The sequence below is a fragment of the Gadus morhua genome, chromosome 17, assembly GCF_902167405.1.
Source record: "Gadus morhua chromosome 17, gadMor3.0, whole genome shotgun sequence".
Classification (NCBI taxonomy): Eukaryota; Metazoa; Chordata; class Actinopteri; order Gadiformes; family Gadidae; genus Gadus; species Gadus morhua.
In genome coordinates this window covers 19,060,600-19,078,733 of record NC_044064.1, presented here as the reverse complement: position 1 = coordinate 19,078,733, position 18,134 = coordinate 19,060,600, and the positions used below count along the sequence as shown (strand labels likewise).

The 18,134-nt window shown below is 45.8% G+C and overlaps 2 protein-coding genes across 3 annotated transcripts; both read right to left on the bottom strand.

Annotated features, from left to right (window-relative positions):
• Positions 1 to 117: 117 nt before the first annotated feature.
• On the bottom strand, positions 118 to 11,178 carry crfb2 (cytokine receptor family member b2). Of its 2 annotated transcripts, XM_030337912.1 has the most exons (10): positions 11,041 to 11,177; positions 10,889 to 10,920; positions 10,538 to 10,655; positions 10,160 to 10,289; positions 7,084 to 7,259; positions 6,525 to 6,679; positions 6,219 to 6,384; positions 4,656 to 4,765; positions 4,396 to 4,485; positions 118 to 2,199 (listed from the first exon to the last, which is right to left on the bottom strand). In XM_030337912.1, the coding sequence occupies exons 3-10, from the start codon at positions 10,596 to 10,598 to the stop codon at positions 1,561 to 1,563; spliced, it is 1,527 nt and encodes a 508-aa protein (XP_030193772.1). In that variant the 5' UTR covers positions 10,599 to 10,655; positions 10,889 to 10,920; positions 11,041 to 11,177; the 3' UTR covers positions 118 to 1,560. The 2 variants fall into 2 exon arrangements, with proteins under 2 accessions (XP_030193772.1, XP_030193773.1); XM_030337913.1 differs by lacking the exon at positions 4,396 to 4,485 and having other exon boundaries at positions 10,889 to 11,178.
• Positions 11,179 to 11,473: 295 nt separating this feature from the next.
• crfb1 (cytokine receptor family member b1) lies at positions 11,474 to 16,810 on the bottom strand. The gene is made up of 7 exons (XM_030337910.1): positions 16,534 to 16,810; positions 16,074 to 16,194; positions 14,685 to 14,854; positions 14,351 to 14,511; positions 13,856 to 14,015; positions 13,628 to 13,758; positions 11,474 to 12,762 (listed from the first exon to the last, which is right to left on the bottom strand). Exons 1-7 carry the CDS (start codon positions 16,586 to 16,588, stop codon positions 11,908 to 11,910), a joined length of 1,653 nt encoding a protein of 550 aa, XP_030193770.1. The 5' UTR covers positions 16,589 to 16,810; the 3' UTR covers positions 11,474 to 11,907.
• Positions 16,811 to 18,134: the final 1,324 nt, after the last annotated feature.

Sequence of the window (18,134 nt, the reverse complement as noted above, 5' to 3'; positions counted from 1 at the left end):
GGTGGATTTCTTGTGTAACAGGCTGTTTCTATGTGCAGGCTGGATTCACTTCGAAAAAAAAAAACTAACAGTGAGATCCCTTGTTGGCTCATGTGAAAGAAACCTTTTGAACACTAGTAAGTTATCATTGTACTTTAATTTGACATGGTTAGAAAAAGGTGAAAGATATGATTAATTAGACTGGTATAAAAGTAGAAATACATGAAAAGATTATGGCATTGACTGAATGTTTTCAACAAGTACTTTGAATGTGTGTGAATAATAAGTAATTGGTACAAAATATATGTGTATTTGAGTGAGTATGGAAACTGTGTTTTTGTGTGTAAATACTTTGAAAATACAGGACAGAATTATTATTGTAACAACACATTTCAGTTTTATGATGGATGGATTACAATTCTGATTCCGATGCAACGATTTTGAATGTAAGCAAACACAATAAATGTAATTCAAAATCAAACTTCCATCCTATAATTATTAACACTTCTTAAACCAGCTTCATCCAAAGGATCCCTGTGTGAGGACCCACTGTGGTCGAATACTGTGTTCCAGCGCAGGCAGCACTCTGCTGACTGTCAAGAGTCGACCCCAAGGGACGTCCCGTTATTGTAAAATAATACTTAACTAGCTTAACGGAACTTTCATCAATAATACTATTTGGGCTATAGCAGCTGAAGTTAAGAATGCTTTGTGGTTGTTGGTATTGCGTCATCAAGGAAACATCTGGTCACTAGTCCAATCAGACCGATATGTAATGAATTGATTTGACAGGCAGACGTGTCCCGTTATTAACAAATAAAGCACACCCTTCAAACCTTATTGACCGGTCAGAATTAGGTAGTCAACAATGCTATGGCATAAACATTTCTAAGTACAAAATAAATTGGAAGTTAATGGCAAAAGTATAACAGTTGACCAACTCAAAATGGGTTGGCCAGTCTTTGAAGGCCACTTGGTGAACAGTTCAAGAAGACGGAGTGTGAGAGGCAGAGGGACGCAGGGTTCCCCCGTCCGCTACGGAGAGGGACCCGTGGTGCATCGGTGTCCGGAGAGGACGATTCAGCCACAGCAAGAGTTGATCTACCAGCACTGGCCCAGTCAGTTTTCACTGTCCACAAGGATAACCTATATCTATACCGCGCCTTCACTACTGAGCTGGGCCGAAGTGCAACCGCCGGTGGACATGCGCCATAAGGATAAACCTTTTATAGGTGGCTACAAAATGGCCCAAAAATAACAAGGTCATCGCAATCTTAGTGAGTTTCAGAGCATAGGGTTCAGAGCTTAATCACTCATACTTTGGAAAGATAAGTTTTTGAACCTTGGCCGAAGGAACTTGGAACACCAAGTTGTTACCTGAAGACTTTCGATTCAGTTAAAATGAGAGAAGGAATTATTCCCTGGAATGTAAATCTAGTCCTATAGCTTTAACCAAACCAGCAGATTAATCTACGTGCTCACCGGTAGGAGGTCATCACACTAAAGACAAAGAAAAGGTGCATTTGTGGCATAATGAAATAAAACAAATAAAAAAAAAAGTTTAGAGTTTGTCAGCTCGGCCTAACGTCTCAAATACCCGTCCTGCTCCTCCACATCCACGTCCTCATCCTCCACAGAGATGAGTGTTTCCATGGAAACCTCTTCCTCTTCGGCCGTCGGTGGCAGCGTGGCCGCGTCTTCGTGGGGACCCCCCAAGGTCAGCGAGAGGAGGTTCACGTCACTGCAGCCCTCCCCCGAGCCCACCCCAGGCTCCGCCTCCGGCGACGGTGCCGGTGGGTCTGCGCTACAAGCAAGGTGCAAAGCATGCTGGTCCCACGTCGTCACAGCAACCGAGCCCAACGTTTTCAGAGCAATGGCACGGAGCTCGGACTGCAGTTCAGAGGGACGCCACGGTGTGCCGATGGCGGCTGAAGGAGCGACCGTGTGAAGAGAGGGAGCCAGGAGGGGGCGTGTGGAGAGGGAGGACGATGAGGAGCACGATGAGAAGGAGGAACAGGAAGAGTCCACATGCGGCCCGTAGCCTCCCAGGGACCTAGCGCTCCCAGCGGTGGAGACCCCCTCCTCTTGGACGCTGTGGTCCACCCGCGCTGCACACTTCCCCCCAGCAGAGGGCGCCGCGGCCCCCAGGTGGATGTGGGCGCAGACGCGTTCTTTCTGCGGCATTGCAAGCCTCTCCTCTACCAGGGGATTGATGAATATCTGTGAGTGACAGACAGACGGACAGACACAGACACAGACAGAGACAGAGACAAACACAGAGACAGAGAGAGAGAAAGAGACAGAGACACAAACAGACACAGACACAGACACACACAGAGACACAGAGAGAGAGAGAGAGACACACAGGCACACACAGAGATAGAAAGATACACACACACACACACTCACAGAGAGACACAGACACACATATAAGACACAGACAGACACACAGAAAGGGGCAGACAGATACAAAGAGAGACACACACAGAGAGACAGACACAGACACAGAGAGGGAAGCGACAGAGACAGAGAGATTAAATTAAAATATCAATAGAGACTATCCCTTTTCAAGTCATTATTGTTAGAAACGACATAAACAAAAGAAACAATATGACTGTGAGTCATATATTCTCCTCACCACTGTGAAATAGTTCGAATCATTGAACACAGAGGAAACATGAGGCTGGGAAGTGACTCATCTCTCCGTCGCCACACACAGCTGCACTCACAGGAAGTGGAAGCGAAGCTGATCACGCTACTTACACCCGCAGGGGCGCCGGAGTGCCCGTGAAAACAATATACATGAACACAAATGGAGATTATTCAAATAAACTGGTTTGTGAACAAATTACTTGATGGCTAACAATGTTTATTTGAATAATACACACGTGAATATCATATATGTACGTGTATTCTTAATATACCTGCAAATAACTGAACCCCTTGACTTGAAGGTTATCATGTCAAGGGGTTGTTTTTCAACCAACATTTTTATTTGTATCTTATTATAAAAGCATGGGTGTTCGTTGGGTAGGGGGCTTATCAGTGCAGGGATGCCAGTGCAGCTGTCTGACCCCCCCACCGTGGCCTCACGCCTGCACACAGACCTCAGAGCAGTGTACAGTAGTCGCTGAACCCACGCGGTGGCTGGTGTTAGCGACAGTGGAGGGCGGTAGGAAGTGAATTGAGAAGCGATACCAGTTCTGGTAATAGCTGTTCCGGCCCCGGCCTGCTGCGAGTGGCTCTGCGGGTTGCGACACGCCTCGGCCTGCTGGAATCGGATTGAGCCACGACGACACGGCTCAGTCATTAGTAAAATAATCGAATAATAAAAATATAGAAATTTAAGGATTTAAAATAATCAAATATGACTTTTACCAATCGATTTATTTGTGCAATAACCTGTCAATCCTGAGCCTCTTAACAATTAAGCAGTCAGACTCCTGGAGAAACACACTACCCCCCAACCATCCACACGCACTCCACAACAACAGACTGCTATTTAACCATCTATTGTATTTGCACAGCATTTATCTATTGCACAATAACCCTACATGTGGCTGCTATCACTACCACTTGAACACCCTATAATTCACACTTTATTGCACATCATTACTTTTTATCATTATTGATGCTGCTACTTACTTATTTATTTTCATACTTATTTTATATTTTTTATTTTATATTCTTTACTTTGTTTCTTTTCATACGGTTTCTTATCTGTATTTATTTATTTTATCTTGTACTGTTGCTGCTATGTGAATGTTGAGGAACCAAGCCTAAGAAATTTACTCTTGTGTACTGTACAATAAGATGTAATAAAAGTGATTCTGATTCTGAATAACTTTTGTGACGTTGTTTGCTGTTGCTTGCATCTGAACACCGAAGGTTATTGAAAGTCCTAAATTAATGTAATTTAATGTATTTCTTGAAAGCCTGACATACAAGATGTCAGGCTTCAAGAACGGTAAAGCGATTCAGAGATTGCTTCGTTTTTGTGGGGAACAATACGATGAACCACCTGACCCACTGCAGTACAGCTGTCTGGTACCAGGACAGACACTGAGACAGGGCGGCTCCCTGTGGGTGTCGTCAGGAAACGGTTCAGCAGAGTGGCACCTTGATTCACGTACAGCCCACAGACAAACCGCAGCACATGCCTCAATCTACCCTTCCGCAGCACATGCCTCAAACATTTTGCAAAAAATTTATAAAAGCTTGCAATATCGGTCAAATATAAATGAAATATTTAATCTTAAACCTCCTGGAGAATGTCTTAAACAACGACTTTACTCCGATGCACACCAGCCATGTTTTAAAGAGCAGACGACCTGTGTGCTGTCGATGTCTACACGCTGAAGGCTGTACTGGACTAATTTGGGATGGAAACAGGAACCCGTGTAGAAGTACGCTTACACAATGGAGGTGAATCTGAAGAGCAACCATGTGGGCCTGTTCACAATCCCACCGTCTGTAGGCCGTTACGCTGGCACCGTGAAATCTGAACTGTTTTAAAATACAGCAGGTGATTTTAAATGCAACATATAGCCATGCCCCACCTGCTAAAACGCTCACAACAGTCGGCCAAAGCGCTAAGGTGATTGTAGAAACCACACCTGCTGCTGATGACGATGTTACTATGACAACAGCGTGGTTACCACGGTGCCAGAACGTACCAGGACGGAGGGGAGGGGGTTCTTCAAACAGACCACACCGGTCTGCACCAACAGATACAAGACGACCCCCAGCAGGACCAGAGCAAGGACGGAGACCACCAGAAGGACATCTGAGGACACAAACAGGGACACGTTCACACTGTTGGATGCACGACAACTGGAGACACATGAGATAGATGGATGAGATAGACACATGAGATAGACACATGAGATAGATGGATGAGATAGACACATGAGATAGACACATGAGATAGAGGGATGAGATAAACACATGAGATAAACACATGAGATAGACACATGAGATAGACACATGAGATAGAGGGATGAGATAAACACATGAGATAGACACATGAGATAGACAAATGAGATAGACACATGCGATAGATGGATGAGATACACATGAGATAGACACATGAGATAGACGGATGAGATAGACACATGAGATAGACACATGAGATAGACGGATGAGATAGACACATGAGATAGACGGATGAGATAGACGGACAAGATAGACACATGAGATAGACACATGAGATAGACACATGAGATAGACACATGAGATAGACACATGAGATAGACACATGAGATAGACACATGAGATAGACACATGAGATAGACACATGAGATAGACACATGAGATGGACGGATGAGATAGATACATGAGATAGACACATGAGATAGACACATGAGAGACACATGAGATAGACACATGAGATAGGTACATGAGATAGACACATGAGATAGACACATGAGATAGATACATGAGATAGAAAGATGGATGAAGAGAATAAGAGATAGATACACGAGATTGATAGGTACATGAAGATATAGAGAGATATGAGATAGATACATGAAGATAGATACATGGAGATAGGTGCGCGAGTATACACTGCATGTAAACAGTAACATGAATATAATAATGTATAACATATATTCTGATGCACTTACTGCGTGTGTAAACTGATGTACAGTGTACATACATATACTGGTATATGTATATACTGCGTGCATTTACTGCTGTATAATGTATATTCCGGTATGTACATATGGTTCCTGCAATATTGGTTGATCAGAAGTATATCAATCAAATAGTATTTTATAAATACTGTATTGTATGCATTGTATTACTGCAATAAACTGTCAAGCTTCCTATTCTTCCTCAGAAACGTTTTAATTTATTTATTCATGACTTTTTTATTATCCCCCCACTGCAGAACAGCAGTCTGTAACTTCGCTATACAGACACTGAGACAGGGACACTTCCTGTGGCGGTCGCCTGGGAAACCGTGCAGCTGAAAGTGACATCTTTAATTCACGTTCAGCCCACAGACAAACCACATCCCATGCGTCATGTCTGTTTCTCTGTCTAGTGTACTGTATAATGTATCTTTTGGTATGTACATACTGTTCCTTCACTATTGGTAGATCATCATTTGAACGTACGGCGTGTACATTGTGAATGATTAGAGCCACCGCTGTAGCCCCTTGAGGTTGTGGATAACGAGATATTTAATACATAAGGCAGTACTCATACGGGCGCCACATCCACAGCCCTGGGCCCACCTGCAGAGCGGACCCCCGCCGTGGGGGTGGAGGCGCACGTGGGCGGGCTGAAGGGGAACTCCCTGTGGGTCTGGGGGTCCCGGATGCGGACCGAGACGCAGTACTCTCGTCCAGGGGCCTGGTCCTTCAAAACATGGCGCTTCAGGGACCGGGTGCGCTCCAGGGACTACACACGCACACACCCACACCCACACACACACGAAGAGACAGGCTAAGTCCGGAGACCTTGACGTATTTGACAGAATCTGTGGCAGTCTGAAAGCGCTTGGCCAGCCCCCCTTCTGTTGGCCCAGTGCTCCCCCTCACCTCGGCCGGATGGCTGCCGGGGCTGCGGGTGGTGACGCGGAGCTGGTACTGGAGGCCCTGGTAGAGGGCCCTCACGCGCTCCAGGGGGGGGTGAAGGTCCACGCACAGGGAGTGGTCACAGGCGGCCAGCGTCAGCAGCGGGGAGGCCAGCTCACCTGAGGGCAACGGGAGGTTGGCTCATGGCTACAGAGATAACTCCTGACATCATCGTCGCCACAGGATTGGTTTTGTAGCGGGAAAATAATGAAAAGCAATTGGCTGGAGGGGCAACTCGTTAATGCGACTGATGAGCATTACGGAGGAAGCGATGAAGGCATCCCAAACAGCGTTGGCAGGATAATGATAATAAATCTACCCTCCCACTACTTGCCCACTATGCATTTCAGTCTCAATTTGTGATCTTTAAACAATTCAGAAAACCCTCAAATAACATTGGCCGTCAGAAGGGTGGTTATACTGCATCTATGGCACAAGAGGTTTCTAACAAAGCACAGTTTTTTTGTTATTAATTCTACTTGTTCTTTTACTCAGAATCCTTCCAATCGAGGCCACCACTTACCGTCTTTGATGGGCTTAAAGCCGGTAGAGTAGGCCCCGGGGGAGGCCTGGGACTCTAGTATTGCAACAACCATGCTGTAGTACACATGTGTGGGGTTAGTGAAAGCTCTGGTCAGGTCGCAAACCAGCGGGTGTTTCACAAGGACACAGCCTGCTACGGGCACCCAGGGGAGGTCCCTGTAAAGATGGACGAAAAGCATCTCATTCACAGAGCCTGTGTAATGCAACAAGACCAATGTGTGCTCAGTTTAGAGGGACTGCCCTTGTTCTCTAGACCAGCAGCCCCCAACATAGGGGTCGCGACCCGGCACCGTTTCGCAGGACATTGTACCCAATTTGCAAATAAATAAATAACCTAAAGCGTTACCGGGTGCTCTCCCGTCAAATCATCTTGTCTGCGTCTAATACCCATGAACTGGGAAGGACTAGATCTGGAGCCCTCTGAACACGGCAGGTGAAAGAGCATGCCAGTGATGGAAGTAGAACTACTGCTGGAGAACCAGAATGATGGCCGCCTTCATGGTGTGTTGGAGTAAACAACTATGGCGACATTCTGGATTAAGATCACAGTGTAATATCCTGAGATCACCACAAAGGCCCTGAAAACGGCCCCGAAAACCCTGCTTTATTTGCAACATCCTGTCTTTGTGAAGCAGGGTTGACCATTGTCGCCATTACCCCGAGATGGGGCCGTCTAGTTGCAGAGATCCAAGCCCAGGGCCCCCACTGAACCAGCCGTACAGACAGTTGTGTTTACATGGGACGACTTGCTTTAGTTGCTCCCTGTCACATTCATTTTTTCTGGAGCATTATTGCCTTGTAGCTTAACGTTTAATAACATTTGTTTAAAATGTGGCACTTTTTATGTGATAGAAGGTTTTTTTTTTTGGGGGGGGGGGGGGGTTAGGGCAAGTAGAAGCTAGATTCTGATGTGCGCCTTTAATCTCCAAGACTTGACATTAATACTTGAAAACACTTGTTTCCCAAACTAACATGTAACTTTTAATGTTCAGGAGCGCAAGGAAGAGTTCAGGAGCGCAAGGAAGAGTGCGAACCGCTGCCCTAGACTCTGTGACACCTTCATTCCTAAACTGGGTTTATCTGGTATCTGACTGGGAGGCATGAATCCCTCCCTCTGAAAGGGGGGGGGGGAGGGGAGGTGTAGGGTTATATCTTCGATGACTTTTTAAAGGCCCCTATATTACCACCAGAAGTGAATGGGAGTAGCCATTACAAGCCGTTTTCTAATATTCACCCAGATGTATGGTGGCTAGAACAGTCTACCAGCCTACCCGATGGACTGTACAAACTGGTTGTCTTATCTCTCCATCAAACATCTATGACATTCCAGTTTGTCATGTTGCCAAGTCACAGGGCAGGGAAGGTTTTGAAATTGCTTGTAATGGCTAATCACATTCACACATGGTAGTACATAATATGGAATGGAGCCCTTTCACAGTTACAAATTGTCTACAAATCCAACCGTTACAACCACTGTCAAATATAACTATTCACCAACTATAACTATGTTAAAGCTCATCTCACTAATTAGCATGCTGACCTACAAACTCCATAACAGCCTGGAAGTCAGCAATACAGTAAAATTACAGTAACAGTTTACATTGGGTTCTACCAGTGTGATATACGGAGATGGAAATATTAGTTTTGCTGTCTAACGTGATACCATTTAAAAAAAAAATACTTCTTTAGTTTAGATGACGAGAAGAATTCAAAATAGGATTAGGATGGGCTGGCACCACAGAAACGGTAACCTGTATAGACACGTGTGTGTACCATGTGTGCTCTATGACTCAAGCTAAATAAAAACCTGAAGCCCTAAGCACACTGCCGTAGGGACAGACGCTAGAATATGGCTTTCATGGACTTTAGTCCTCAACGAAGCAAGTACAACAACAATAGAGCTCTACCTCTCTGTGGGGCTCCCCTCAAAACAATAGAGCTCTACCTCTCTGTGGGGCTCAAAACAATAGAGCTCTACCTCTCTGTGGGGCTCAAAACAATAGAGCTCTACCTCTCTGTGGGGCTCAAAACAATAGAGCTCTACCTCTCTGTGGGGCTCAAAACAATAGAGCTCTACCTCTCTGTGGGGCTCCCCTCAAAACAATAGAGCTCTAACTCTCTGTGGGGCTCAAAACAATAGAGCTCTACCTCTCTGTGGGGCTCAAAACAATAGAGCTCTACCTCTCTGTGAGGCTCAAAACAATAGAGCTCTACCTCTCTGTGGGGCTCAAAACAATAGAGCTCTACCTCTCTGTGAGGCTCAAAACAATAGAGCTCTACCTCTCTGTGGGGCTCAAAACAATAGAGCTCTACCTCTCTGTGGGGCTCCCCTCAAAACAATAGAGCTCTAACTCTCTGTGGGGCTCAAAACAATAGAGCTCTACCTCTCTGTGGGGCTCAAAACAATAGAGCTCTACCTCTCTGTGGGGCTCAAAACAATAGAGCTCTACCTCTCTGTGGGGCTCCCCTCAAAACAATAGAGCTCTACCTCTCTGTGGGGCTCAAAACAATAGAGCTCTACCTCTCTGTGGGGCTCCCCTCAAAACAATAGAGCTCTAACTCTCTGTGGGGCTCAAAACAATAGAGCTCTACCTCTCTGTGGGGCTCAAAACAATAGAGCTCTACCTCTCTGTGAGGCTCAAAACAATAGAGCCCCTACCTACTCTCCTTGCGGGTGCTCCCTACGAAACATTACAATCAAAAAAAAATCTTTGATCGCCCTCTTGGGCTCAGGTTGACTTCGGGCTTAAGCCACAGAACCGAAGTTGGCTTAGTTCAGCAAAAATATCAATACATAATTCTCTCTCACAACAAACATGCATACATGCCATTAACACTTTGAATACAATATAAGGAAGCACACACACACACACACACACACACACACACACACACACACACACACACACACACACACACACACACACACACACACACACACACACACACACACACACACACACACACACACACACACTTTCTTCTGAAGCTATCAGCCAATTTAATACTAGAATAATTGACACATAAATGCGTCATGAGTCATGACACGCACTCACCGTTCGCGGCTCACCGAGACGTTGTAGGCCACGCCCCTCGGCGTCCCAGGACCGGGTTGCCATGTTAACCGGTGAATAAAATGACTGGAGGTGACATTCACGTTGACCGGCTTAGGAAGAGGGACAATTTCTGGACACACACACACACCTTTTCAGTTGGCATTGTAGGAAAAAGGTTTATGCATTTGATGTTCCCATGTCATCCAAAAAAAACGACAAGCAACATTCCTAAATGTCCTGTCGCTCCATAACGTATAGCCCTTAATTCCACACACAGAAGCTCCAAATGTATAGGGCTACCTAAGGGTAAAGGATAGAGAGGAGTTCTTGATAACTTGCAGTGGAGACTAAGTGGAAGTGGAGGGTATGAGGACTAACCTGAGAACACCTGAGAGAGCCAGGCGAGCATCAAGAGGATGAAGCCTGGACCCACTGCCATGTCAGTCCCACAGCGTTAGCGAAGGGATCAGACTCCCCGTGCCGACACATGCCGACCCTGTCAGTCACAGGGACTTTGTAGTTAACCTTACTTTGCGCAAAACCTTGCTAACGATACGTACAGTACTTTTAGTCAAAATGTGTTCTCTCCCTCTCTCTCTCATCAAATCTTTCTCTCTTTATCATCAAAGTGCTGTGAGATCATATCGATCAAATTGTACACGATCGCTGAGCAGCGTCTTTTAACTAGATATATGGAGTATATTATATAAATAATGAAGCTGCTCTTACCTAGCTTTGATTTTGACATCTGTGATCCACACCTGTATCGATTCAAAAGGAAAGCATATTGGCCAATTTCAACATCTGAGGAGCATGTGGCAGATTATCACTATTTGGGTCACTGCCTATATGCTAACAACAGGCTAAAATATGATAAGCACCGTTTCTTTCGTGCTGAAGATGATCCGTCTCTTAAGGAATGTTTGCTTTCTTTCTATGCTGATCGTTTTGACTCTGTATTGTGACACTTGGTGGAGAACTTCTTCAAAAGTGAGCTACATGATAGCAGTGGAGCGGAAATTACAGGAAGTCACGTGACATAGCACATTCTTTTCTTTATTTGCATGCACATACAATGTTTCTCTATATTTTCTTGAATGCCAGTGACAAGCAAAGATAAATATAATTACATTTTATTATTTTTTGTTTAATCTATGTTTTTGATATTCAAACGGTTCTAGGTGGTGTTGCTGGATAGTGTTCAGTGTTTTGATTGGGTGCTCAGGAGTGGGCGGGCCTTGGGTGGGTGAGATGGGGTCAGGCAGAGAGAAAGCACGAAAGTGCTATTACGAATAACAATTATTACCAATAATAACAAATCATTTGTTTTTATGATTTTATAAAACCTTAACCAAAACATGTTCTAACACTTGTAAACATACTGAATATGACAACTCCCATCTTATAAGAGAAGCCACATTATAGTTCATGCTGCTTCCAGTTGGACGCACTAGAAAGGTATTTTTGTTGCCTTTTCGCCTATACTATAGGCACACTTACAATTGATTTAAGTAATCTGATTCATCCACAATTCCGGCCATCAAGCCAACAACCAAGTTCCCCTGTCTATGAAGTAATATACATGTGACAAGTGACATCCTCTTTTTGTTTTCAGACTTTATCCATGATTGACATCATTTATTCAAATCATTGGTCAGCATTTAACACAAGGCATACCCGCTCGCACACACACACGCTCGCGCACACACACACACACACACACACACACACACTTAACAATCACCAAATTAACGCCCCATATATCCAGAGGAGTATTCCTCTTCTGGCTCCTCCTCCTCTTCCATCTCGCTACCATAAGAGATGCGGTCACTACAGGATGTGCCCGCTCTGCTTCGCTTTGTCTCTCCTCTGTGTGGCTGCTCTGAGCCCAGGATGGACAGCAGCACTTCTTCAGTGTCTGAAGGCGTACGACTCTGTGCTGAGAGTCTGCCTGGCGTTCCGTGTGGCTCTGGCTCAAGTCGAGGCCGTAGAGCGACACGTGGAGCGTCATCCAACTCAGTCTCATGGTCAGTAGCCTCTTTGAACCCACCAAAGATCGCTGAGCACAGATTGATGTTCCCAGAGTTGTCCTCCTTGAGAAGAGTCAGTGAGAACAGATTTACATCACCACCCTCCTCCTCCTCTTCCTCCTCCTCCTCCTCCTCTTTCCACCTCTCATCCACAGACGGCGCCTCCTTACTCCACTCCCCCTGGCTCATGGCCCCACCCTGAATCCCATGCAGGTCCTTGTCAAGCGTAACGGGCCCCTGAACACTGTGGCCCCTGATATCTGGCTGACGATGGGACCCCGGCAAAGGCCACTCCACCGCCATCAACCCGCTGCCCACTGTCGGGCAGGCCCTGCCGCAAGAGCTCCCAGGGGGATCCCCAGGTGCATCCGAGGAGTCGGAATCGGAGGAGAGATCTGCAGCTCTGTTAAAGTACATGTGTTCCCCTTTGTCGGCATCTTCTTCGTCCTCTTCTTCGTCGTCATCGTCGTCCTGCAGCCCAGTCCCGTCGTGTTTGGCCGCCTTGGGGCTGAAGTACACCGGGTCAGGGATGGTCCTCTCTGGCGTGACCAGGTAGACATGGCTGAGCACCATCTGAACATCCAGACAGAGGGGAGACTGAGGCACAAGGACCAATGATAATAACCCTAATGGTATACAGGGACAGGTCATTAAGGAGCAGGTAGGGGCTAGACAGTGACTACAGAGACAGGTCATTGAGGAGCAGGTAGGGGCTAGACAGTCACTACAGTGACAGGTCATTAAGGAGCAGGGGTTAGACAGTGACTACAGAGACCGGTCATTAAGGAGCAGGGGTTAGACAGTGACTACAGAGACTGGTCATTAAGGAGCAGGGGGTTAGACAGTGACTACAGAGACCGGTCATTAAGGAGCAGGGGTTGGACAGTGACTACAGAGACCGGTCATTAAGGAGCAGGGGTTAGACAGTGACTACAGAGACCGGTCATTAAGGAGCAGGGGTTAGACAGTGACTACAGAGACCGGTCATTAAGGAGCAGGGGTTGGACAGTGACTACAGAGACCGGTCATTAAGGAGCAGGGGTTAGACAGTGACTACAGAGACCGGTCATTAAGGAGCAGGGGTTAGACAGTGACTACAGAGACCGGTCATTAAGGAGCAGGGGTTAGACAGTGACTACAGAGACCGGTCATTAAGGAGCAGGGGTTAGACAGTGACTACAGAGACCGGTCATTAAGGAGCAGGGGTTAGACAGTGACTACAGAGACCGGTCATTAAGGAGCAGGGGTTGGACAGTGACTACAGAGACCGGTCATTAAGGAGCAGGGGTTGGACAGTGACTACAGAGACCGGTCATTAAGGAGCAGGGGTTAGAAAGTGACTACAGAGACCGGTCATTAAGGAGCAGGGGTTGGACAGTGACTACAGAGACCGGTCATTAAGGAGCAGGGGTTGGACAGTGTTAATAGCATTTCTTACCAGCAGTACGGCGGGCACATGGGCCTTGATTCCACACAGGTAGCCAGTATAGTGCAGCCCAACAAGGAGCGCCACCGTGCCCACCACCACCAGGACGAGGAGCGGGACGGCGATCCCTAGAACCCTAGGGCCTACAGTACACACGCTCTATCATGACACAGTACACAGTAGAAGATACTCTTATGATGATCACTCAGAACCGTCCCTTAAGGACCGTCTGCAACTTACCCATGCTGGGTTCCGGGTCGCTGGTTGATGCATACACACACCTGGAGGGCCAGGTATGTGGATTGATGCGGATCCTAAGGTGGACTCTCACGCAGTAATTCATGCCGGCCTCCAGGTTTTCCAGGACCATGCTGGAATTGGTCATGTCCATGGAAAAGGTCTTCAAAACAAAGCAATGAACGACTACATTTGGTTTCTGCATGCAACCAATTCAAACACAGTACAAGGAAACACATTTGCAAGTTATACACTTAACGACTAGTCGGTTTTGTTTTTTCGTTTGCACAGCAGAAGTACAAAGAAAGAAAAGGGCTTTCCTAAAAACCACTGTGCAGGCGAGATGAAGGAAAAGAGGCCAGCGGCTTCCACAAGCCTCTCTTCTCATCCATAAGCAAAAGAAAAGTAAGGAAATAAAGATAAACGACCAGATAGAGCAAAGGAAATCCAGCGTGACGGGATGAGAGGATTATATGGGTTAGAAGGTGGAATTAGTACCCTGTCGTCTCCAGCTTTCTGCCAGGTGACCGTAACTTTGGCATTGTAGAAGTTGAGGATGTCTTCTATTTTGGCGGACTTGTGGGCCTTGGGAAGGGAGATGTTGAGCTCCAGGCGGTGATCCCCTCCCACCAGGCTGAGCCATGGAGGATCTATACGAGCTGGAAAGATGAACTTGATTACGATATGTATATGTACCTAAAAAACGATTATTTGACTTTGTATAAAAGCGTCGGCTTACTGGCCAAATAGCAATGGCACATAGGAACACAACATACTTTAACATTTGCCAATACACAGACCCTGAAACATCATCCAACACGGCTTGACGTACTGTCTTGGAAAGCGCTGAACTCTAAGGCCTTGGACTCCACCGATTCCAGGGAGTGGTTGGAGTGGTTGTAGACAGCCATGACGGAGATCTTGTATTTGTGATCATTCTTCAGCTTCAGAACACCGCTGGTCTTGTTGAAAACCTTTGGCTTTGGACGTCCACGGGAAATCCTGTCTCACGTTGAAAAACAACAAGATGCATCCTTTGATATCAGTGTTTGGATCCATTGGCAATATAACTTAAGGTTATAAGGTCTTGAGGCAATCAGATGCATAACACAATATGAATGAAAAACGATAAGTTGTAAATTGTCAAAGATTCAATTAAAGGGGAGTGATCTGGAGCAGTCCATAGCAAACCTATAAGCATCTTTGAACAAGATACCCAATCCCTTATTCATCTGCATCTATAGGATAAAGAGACTCCTTATTGACGCATGTATGATGTATGAATGACGTATCTACGGTTTGATTAAAGTATGAATGGTCAAAGTAAAGTATTTAAAATAACCCCTACAATTAGAATATTTTCACAAAATGAATATGCTCACAGTAATCTCCTCACACTTTGAGCCTGGTTTATAAGAAATGGTATGGTCGATTTTTTCTTGAAGAAACATGCACACCATATTTTTTTTCTTTAATTCACAGAATGTATCCTGCAGTCAAACGTGCCACCATCCGGCCGCAAGAACATAGCCTTCAGAGACAGACACGTTTAAACCATGAAGTGAAAGATCAACAAAATAGTTGTAATAAAATACACACATGGAATTTCCCATGCGAGGTAGGCTACTATTACTTATGTGACATTCAAACCAGTTCCTATTCAAACATGAAACAAAACATTTTAACAAAGAAATTGAATGAATATGCGAATTAAATTAAAGTACAAAACAAAACACCAAAGTCAATTGTGTTAACAGAGTAGGGTACAAATAAAGTACCCCACTTTATCTTTTCTCCGAAGAGAGACTGCCAAGCTCTGACCACGGGTGAAGTGAAGAAGTAGAAATAGGAAGTGGGAATATTTGAACACTTTACACTTACACTTTACACTTCACTACGCCTCATTACTAATTATTACTTATTAGCACTGGCTTAGTTTCTCTGACTATTACTTAATTTATCATATTTTATATTTACTTATTTATATTTTTGCTTACCTTATTTACTTTATCTTGTATTTTTGCTGCTATGAGACTGTTGAGGGACCAAGCCTAAGTAACATTTTTACTCTTATTGTACTTGTACAATAAGATGTAATAAAAGTAACTGATTCTGATTATACAGTACCTGGTGTACACTCTGTAGTATTTTAGGAAGTAGGCCCTGTACTGAACCTGATAAACACTTTGTAGTATTTTAGGAAGTGGGCCCTGTAGTTTACCTGGAGTACACTTTGTAGTATGTCTCCGGGGGGGTCCCCGGCCCGGGGGCCCATGTCAGCTCATGCCGGAAGTTTCTAGAGTCCATGGAGACATTGATTGGAGCCGGGAGAGTGTCCAGCGCTGATGACAACAGGCACATGGACATGTTATTAGGACCAATGACAACAGGCACATTGACATGTTATTAGGACCAATGACAACAGGCACATGGACATGTTATTAGGACCAATGACAACAGGCACATGGACATGTTATTAGGACCAATGACAACAGGCACATGGACATGTTATTAGGACCAATGACAACAGGCACATGGACATGTCATTGGGACCTTCATTAACCCGAACAAATATAGCGATCGATCTGTGATTATCATCACCACCACGCACCCCGCTCCCCTACTTTAGGATCGATCTGTGCAATTCAAGTGTACTGCGGTTTTAATCATGTTCAACTTACCACCCGTATGGCTACATTGTATCATCAGAAACAGCACAGGGAGGAGATACTCCATATCAGATCACTTGCTTAGGGTTCGTTGAGGCCATCGCCCTTTTCGCTGTCCTCCACAGCCGCCTCCTTCTAAGGTTTGAATACAGAGGCACATTCGTCTTGAGAACCCCACACACTCTTCAGATCCTGAAAAACAAAGTAGCCAGACTCCGACCAGTCATTAACAGAGCAGTGGATGTTTCCACACGTCACCCGGTGGTTTCCGGGCAGTCACGTGACTTTTGGACCTTTGGCAGCTGTAAACAGTGGTGACGTAGGTTGTAGTCGGAGCGGGTGATCAGCCAATCTCTGCTCCCTATCAAATCTGCGCACGCTCATGCCGAGGTGCCAATACTGTCTGTACCCTACCCATACGCTACCAAACACATAAGGTAGCATTTACCCTATCAGAAGATGCTACATTATGTGTTTGGTAGCTTATTTGATCTGTAGATCCATTGCATCTATCAGACGATGCTCCCACAACAGAATCACGTTATTTTACACGACGACTCACTCCATGTACAGTAAACTGTAGAGAGGGACCGTATTTGGATACTGTATTATAATGTCTTTATTTGAGACTTCACTTCCACCTACTGTAAGCATGCGCATGCTCAGAAATACTAGGGAGCATGATTTGAGAGATAGATTGGCAGAACACCGGATCGCAGAGAGCCTCCTACATGCTGTCTCCTGTCTCCTACCGGCTATCCCCTGTCTCATACAGGCTGTCTTCTACAGGCTGTCTCCTGTCTCATACAGGCTGTCCCCTTACAGGCTGTCTCCTGCCTCCTACAGGGTGTCTCCTACCGGCTGTCCCTTGTCTCGTACAGGCTGTCTTCTACAGGCTGTCTCCTGTCTCATACAGGCTGTCTTCTACAGGCTGTCCCCTGTCTCCTACAGGCTGTCTTCTACAGGCTGTCTCCTGTCTCATACAGGCTGTCCCCTTACAGGCTGTCTCATACAGGCTGTCTCCTGCCTCCTACAGGCTGTCTCCTACATGCTGTCTCCTGTTTCCTACATGCTGTTTCCTTCAGGCTGTCTCCTTCAGGCTGTCTCCTACATACTCTCTCCTACATGCTGTCTCCTGTCTCCTACAGGCTGTCTCATACAGGCTGTCTCCTGCCTCCTACAGGCTGTCTCCTGTTTCCTACATGCTGCTTCTTTCAGGCTGTCTCCTTCAGGCTGTCCCCTACATGCTCTCTCCTACATGCTGTCTCCTGTCTCCTACAGGCTGTCTCATACAGGCGGTCTACTTTCACTTACAGGCTGTCTCCTGTCTCTAACAGGCTGTCTCCTGTCTCTTATAGGCTGTCTCCTACAAGCTGTCTCCTACAGGCTGTCTCCTGTCTCTTACAGGCTGTTTCCGTACAGGATGTCTCCTACAGGCTGTCCCCTTACAGGCTGTCTCTTGCAGGCTGTTTCCTTACAGGATGTCTCCTACAGGCTGTCTCATACAGACTGTCTCCTGACTCCTACATGCTGTCTCCTGTCTCTTACAGGCTGTTTCCTTACAGGCTGTCTCCTACAGGCTGTCTCCTGTCTCTTACAGGCTGTTTCCTTAC

What these genes read in the sequence shown, in the direction of transcription:
- crfb2 (XM_030337912.1), bottom strand. Translation starts at nt 10,598, where the DNA reads ATGGCAGTGGGTCCAGGCTTCATCCTCTTGATGCTCGCCTGGCTCTCT. An exon ending in GCTCTCTCAGGTGTTCTCAG is followed by an intron (nt 10,290 to 10,537) that starts GTTAGTCCTCAT and finishes GTGTGTGTCCAG; the next exon opens with AAATTGTCCCTCTTCCTAAG. An exon ending in GTCTCGGTGAGCCGCGAACG is followed by an intron (nt 7,260 to 10,159) that starts GTGAGTGCGTGT and finishes CCATCTTTACAG; the next exon opens with GGACCTCCCCTGGGTGCCCG.
- crfb1 (XM_030337910.1), bottom strand. Translation starts at nt 16,588, where the DNA reads ATGGAGTATCTCCTCCCTGTGCTGTTTCTGATGATACAATGTAGCCAT. An exon ending in ACAATGTAGCCATACGGGTG is followed by an intron (nt 16,195 to 16,533) that starts GTAAGTTGAACA and finishes TGTTGTCATCAG; the next exon opens with CGCTGGACACTCTCCCGGCT. An exon ending in GTTCAGCGCTTTCCAAGACA is followed by an intron (nt 14,512 to 14,684) that starts GTACGTCAAGCC and finishes TCATCTTTCCAG; the next exon opens with CTCGTATAGATCCTCCATGG.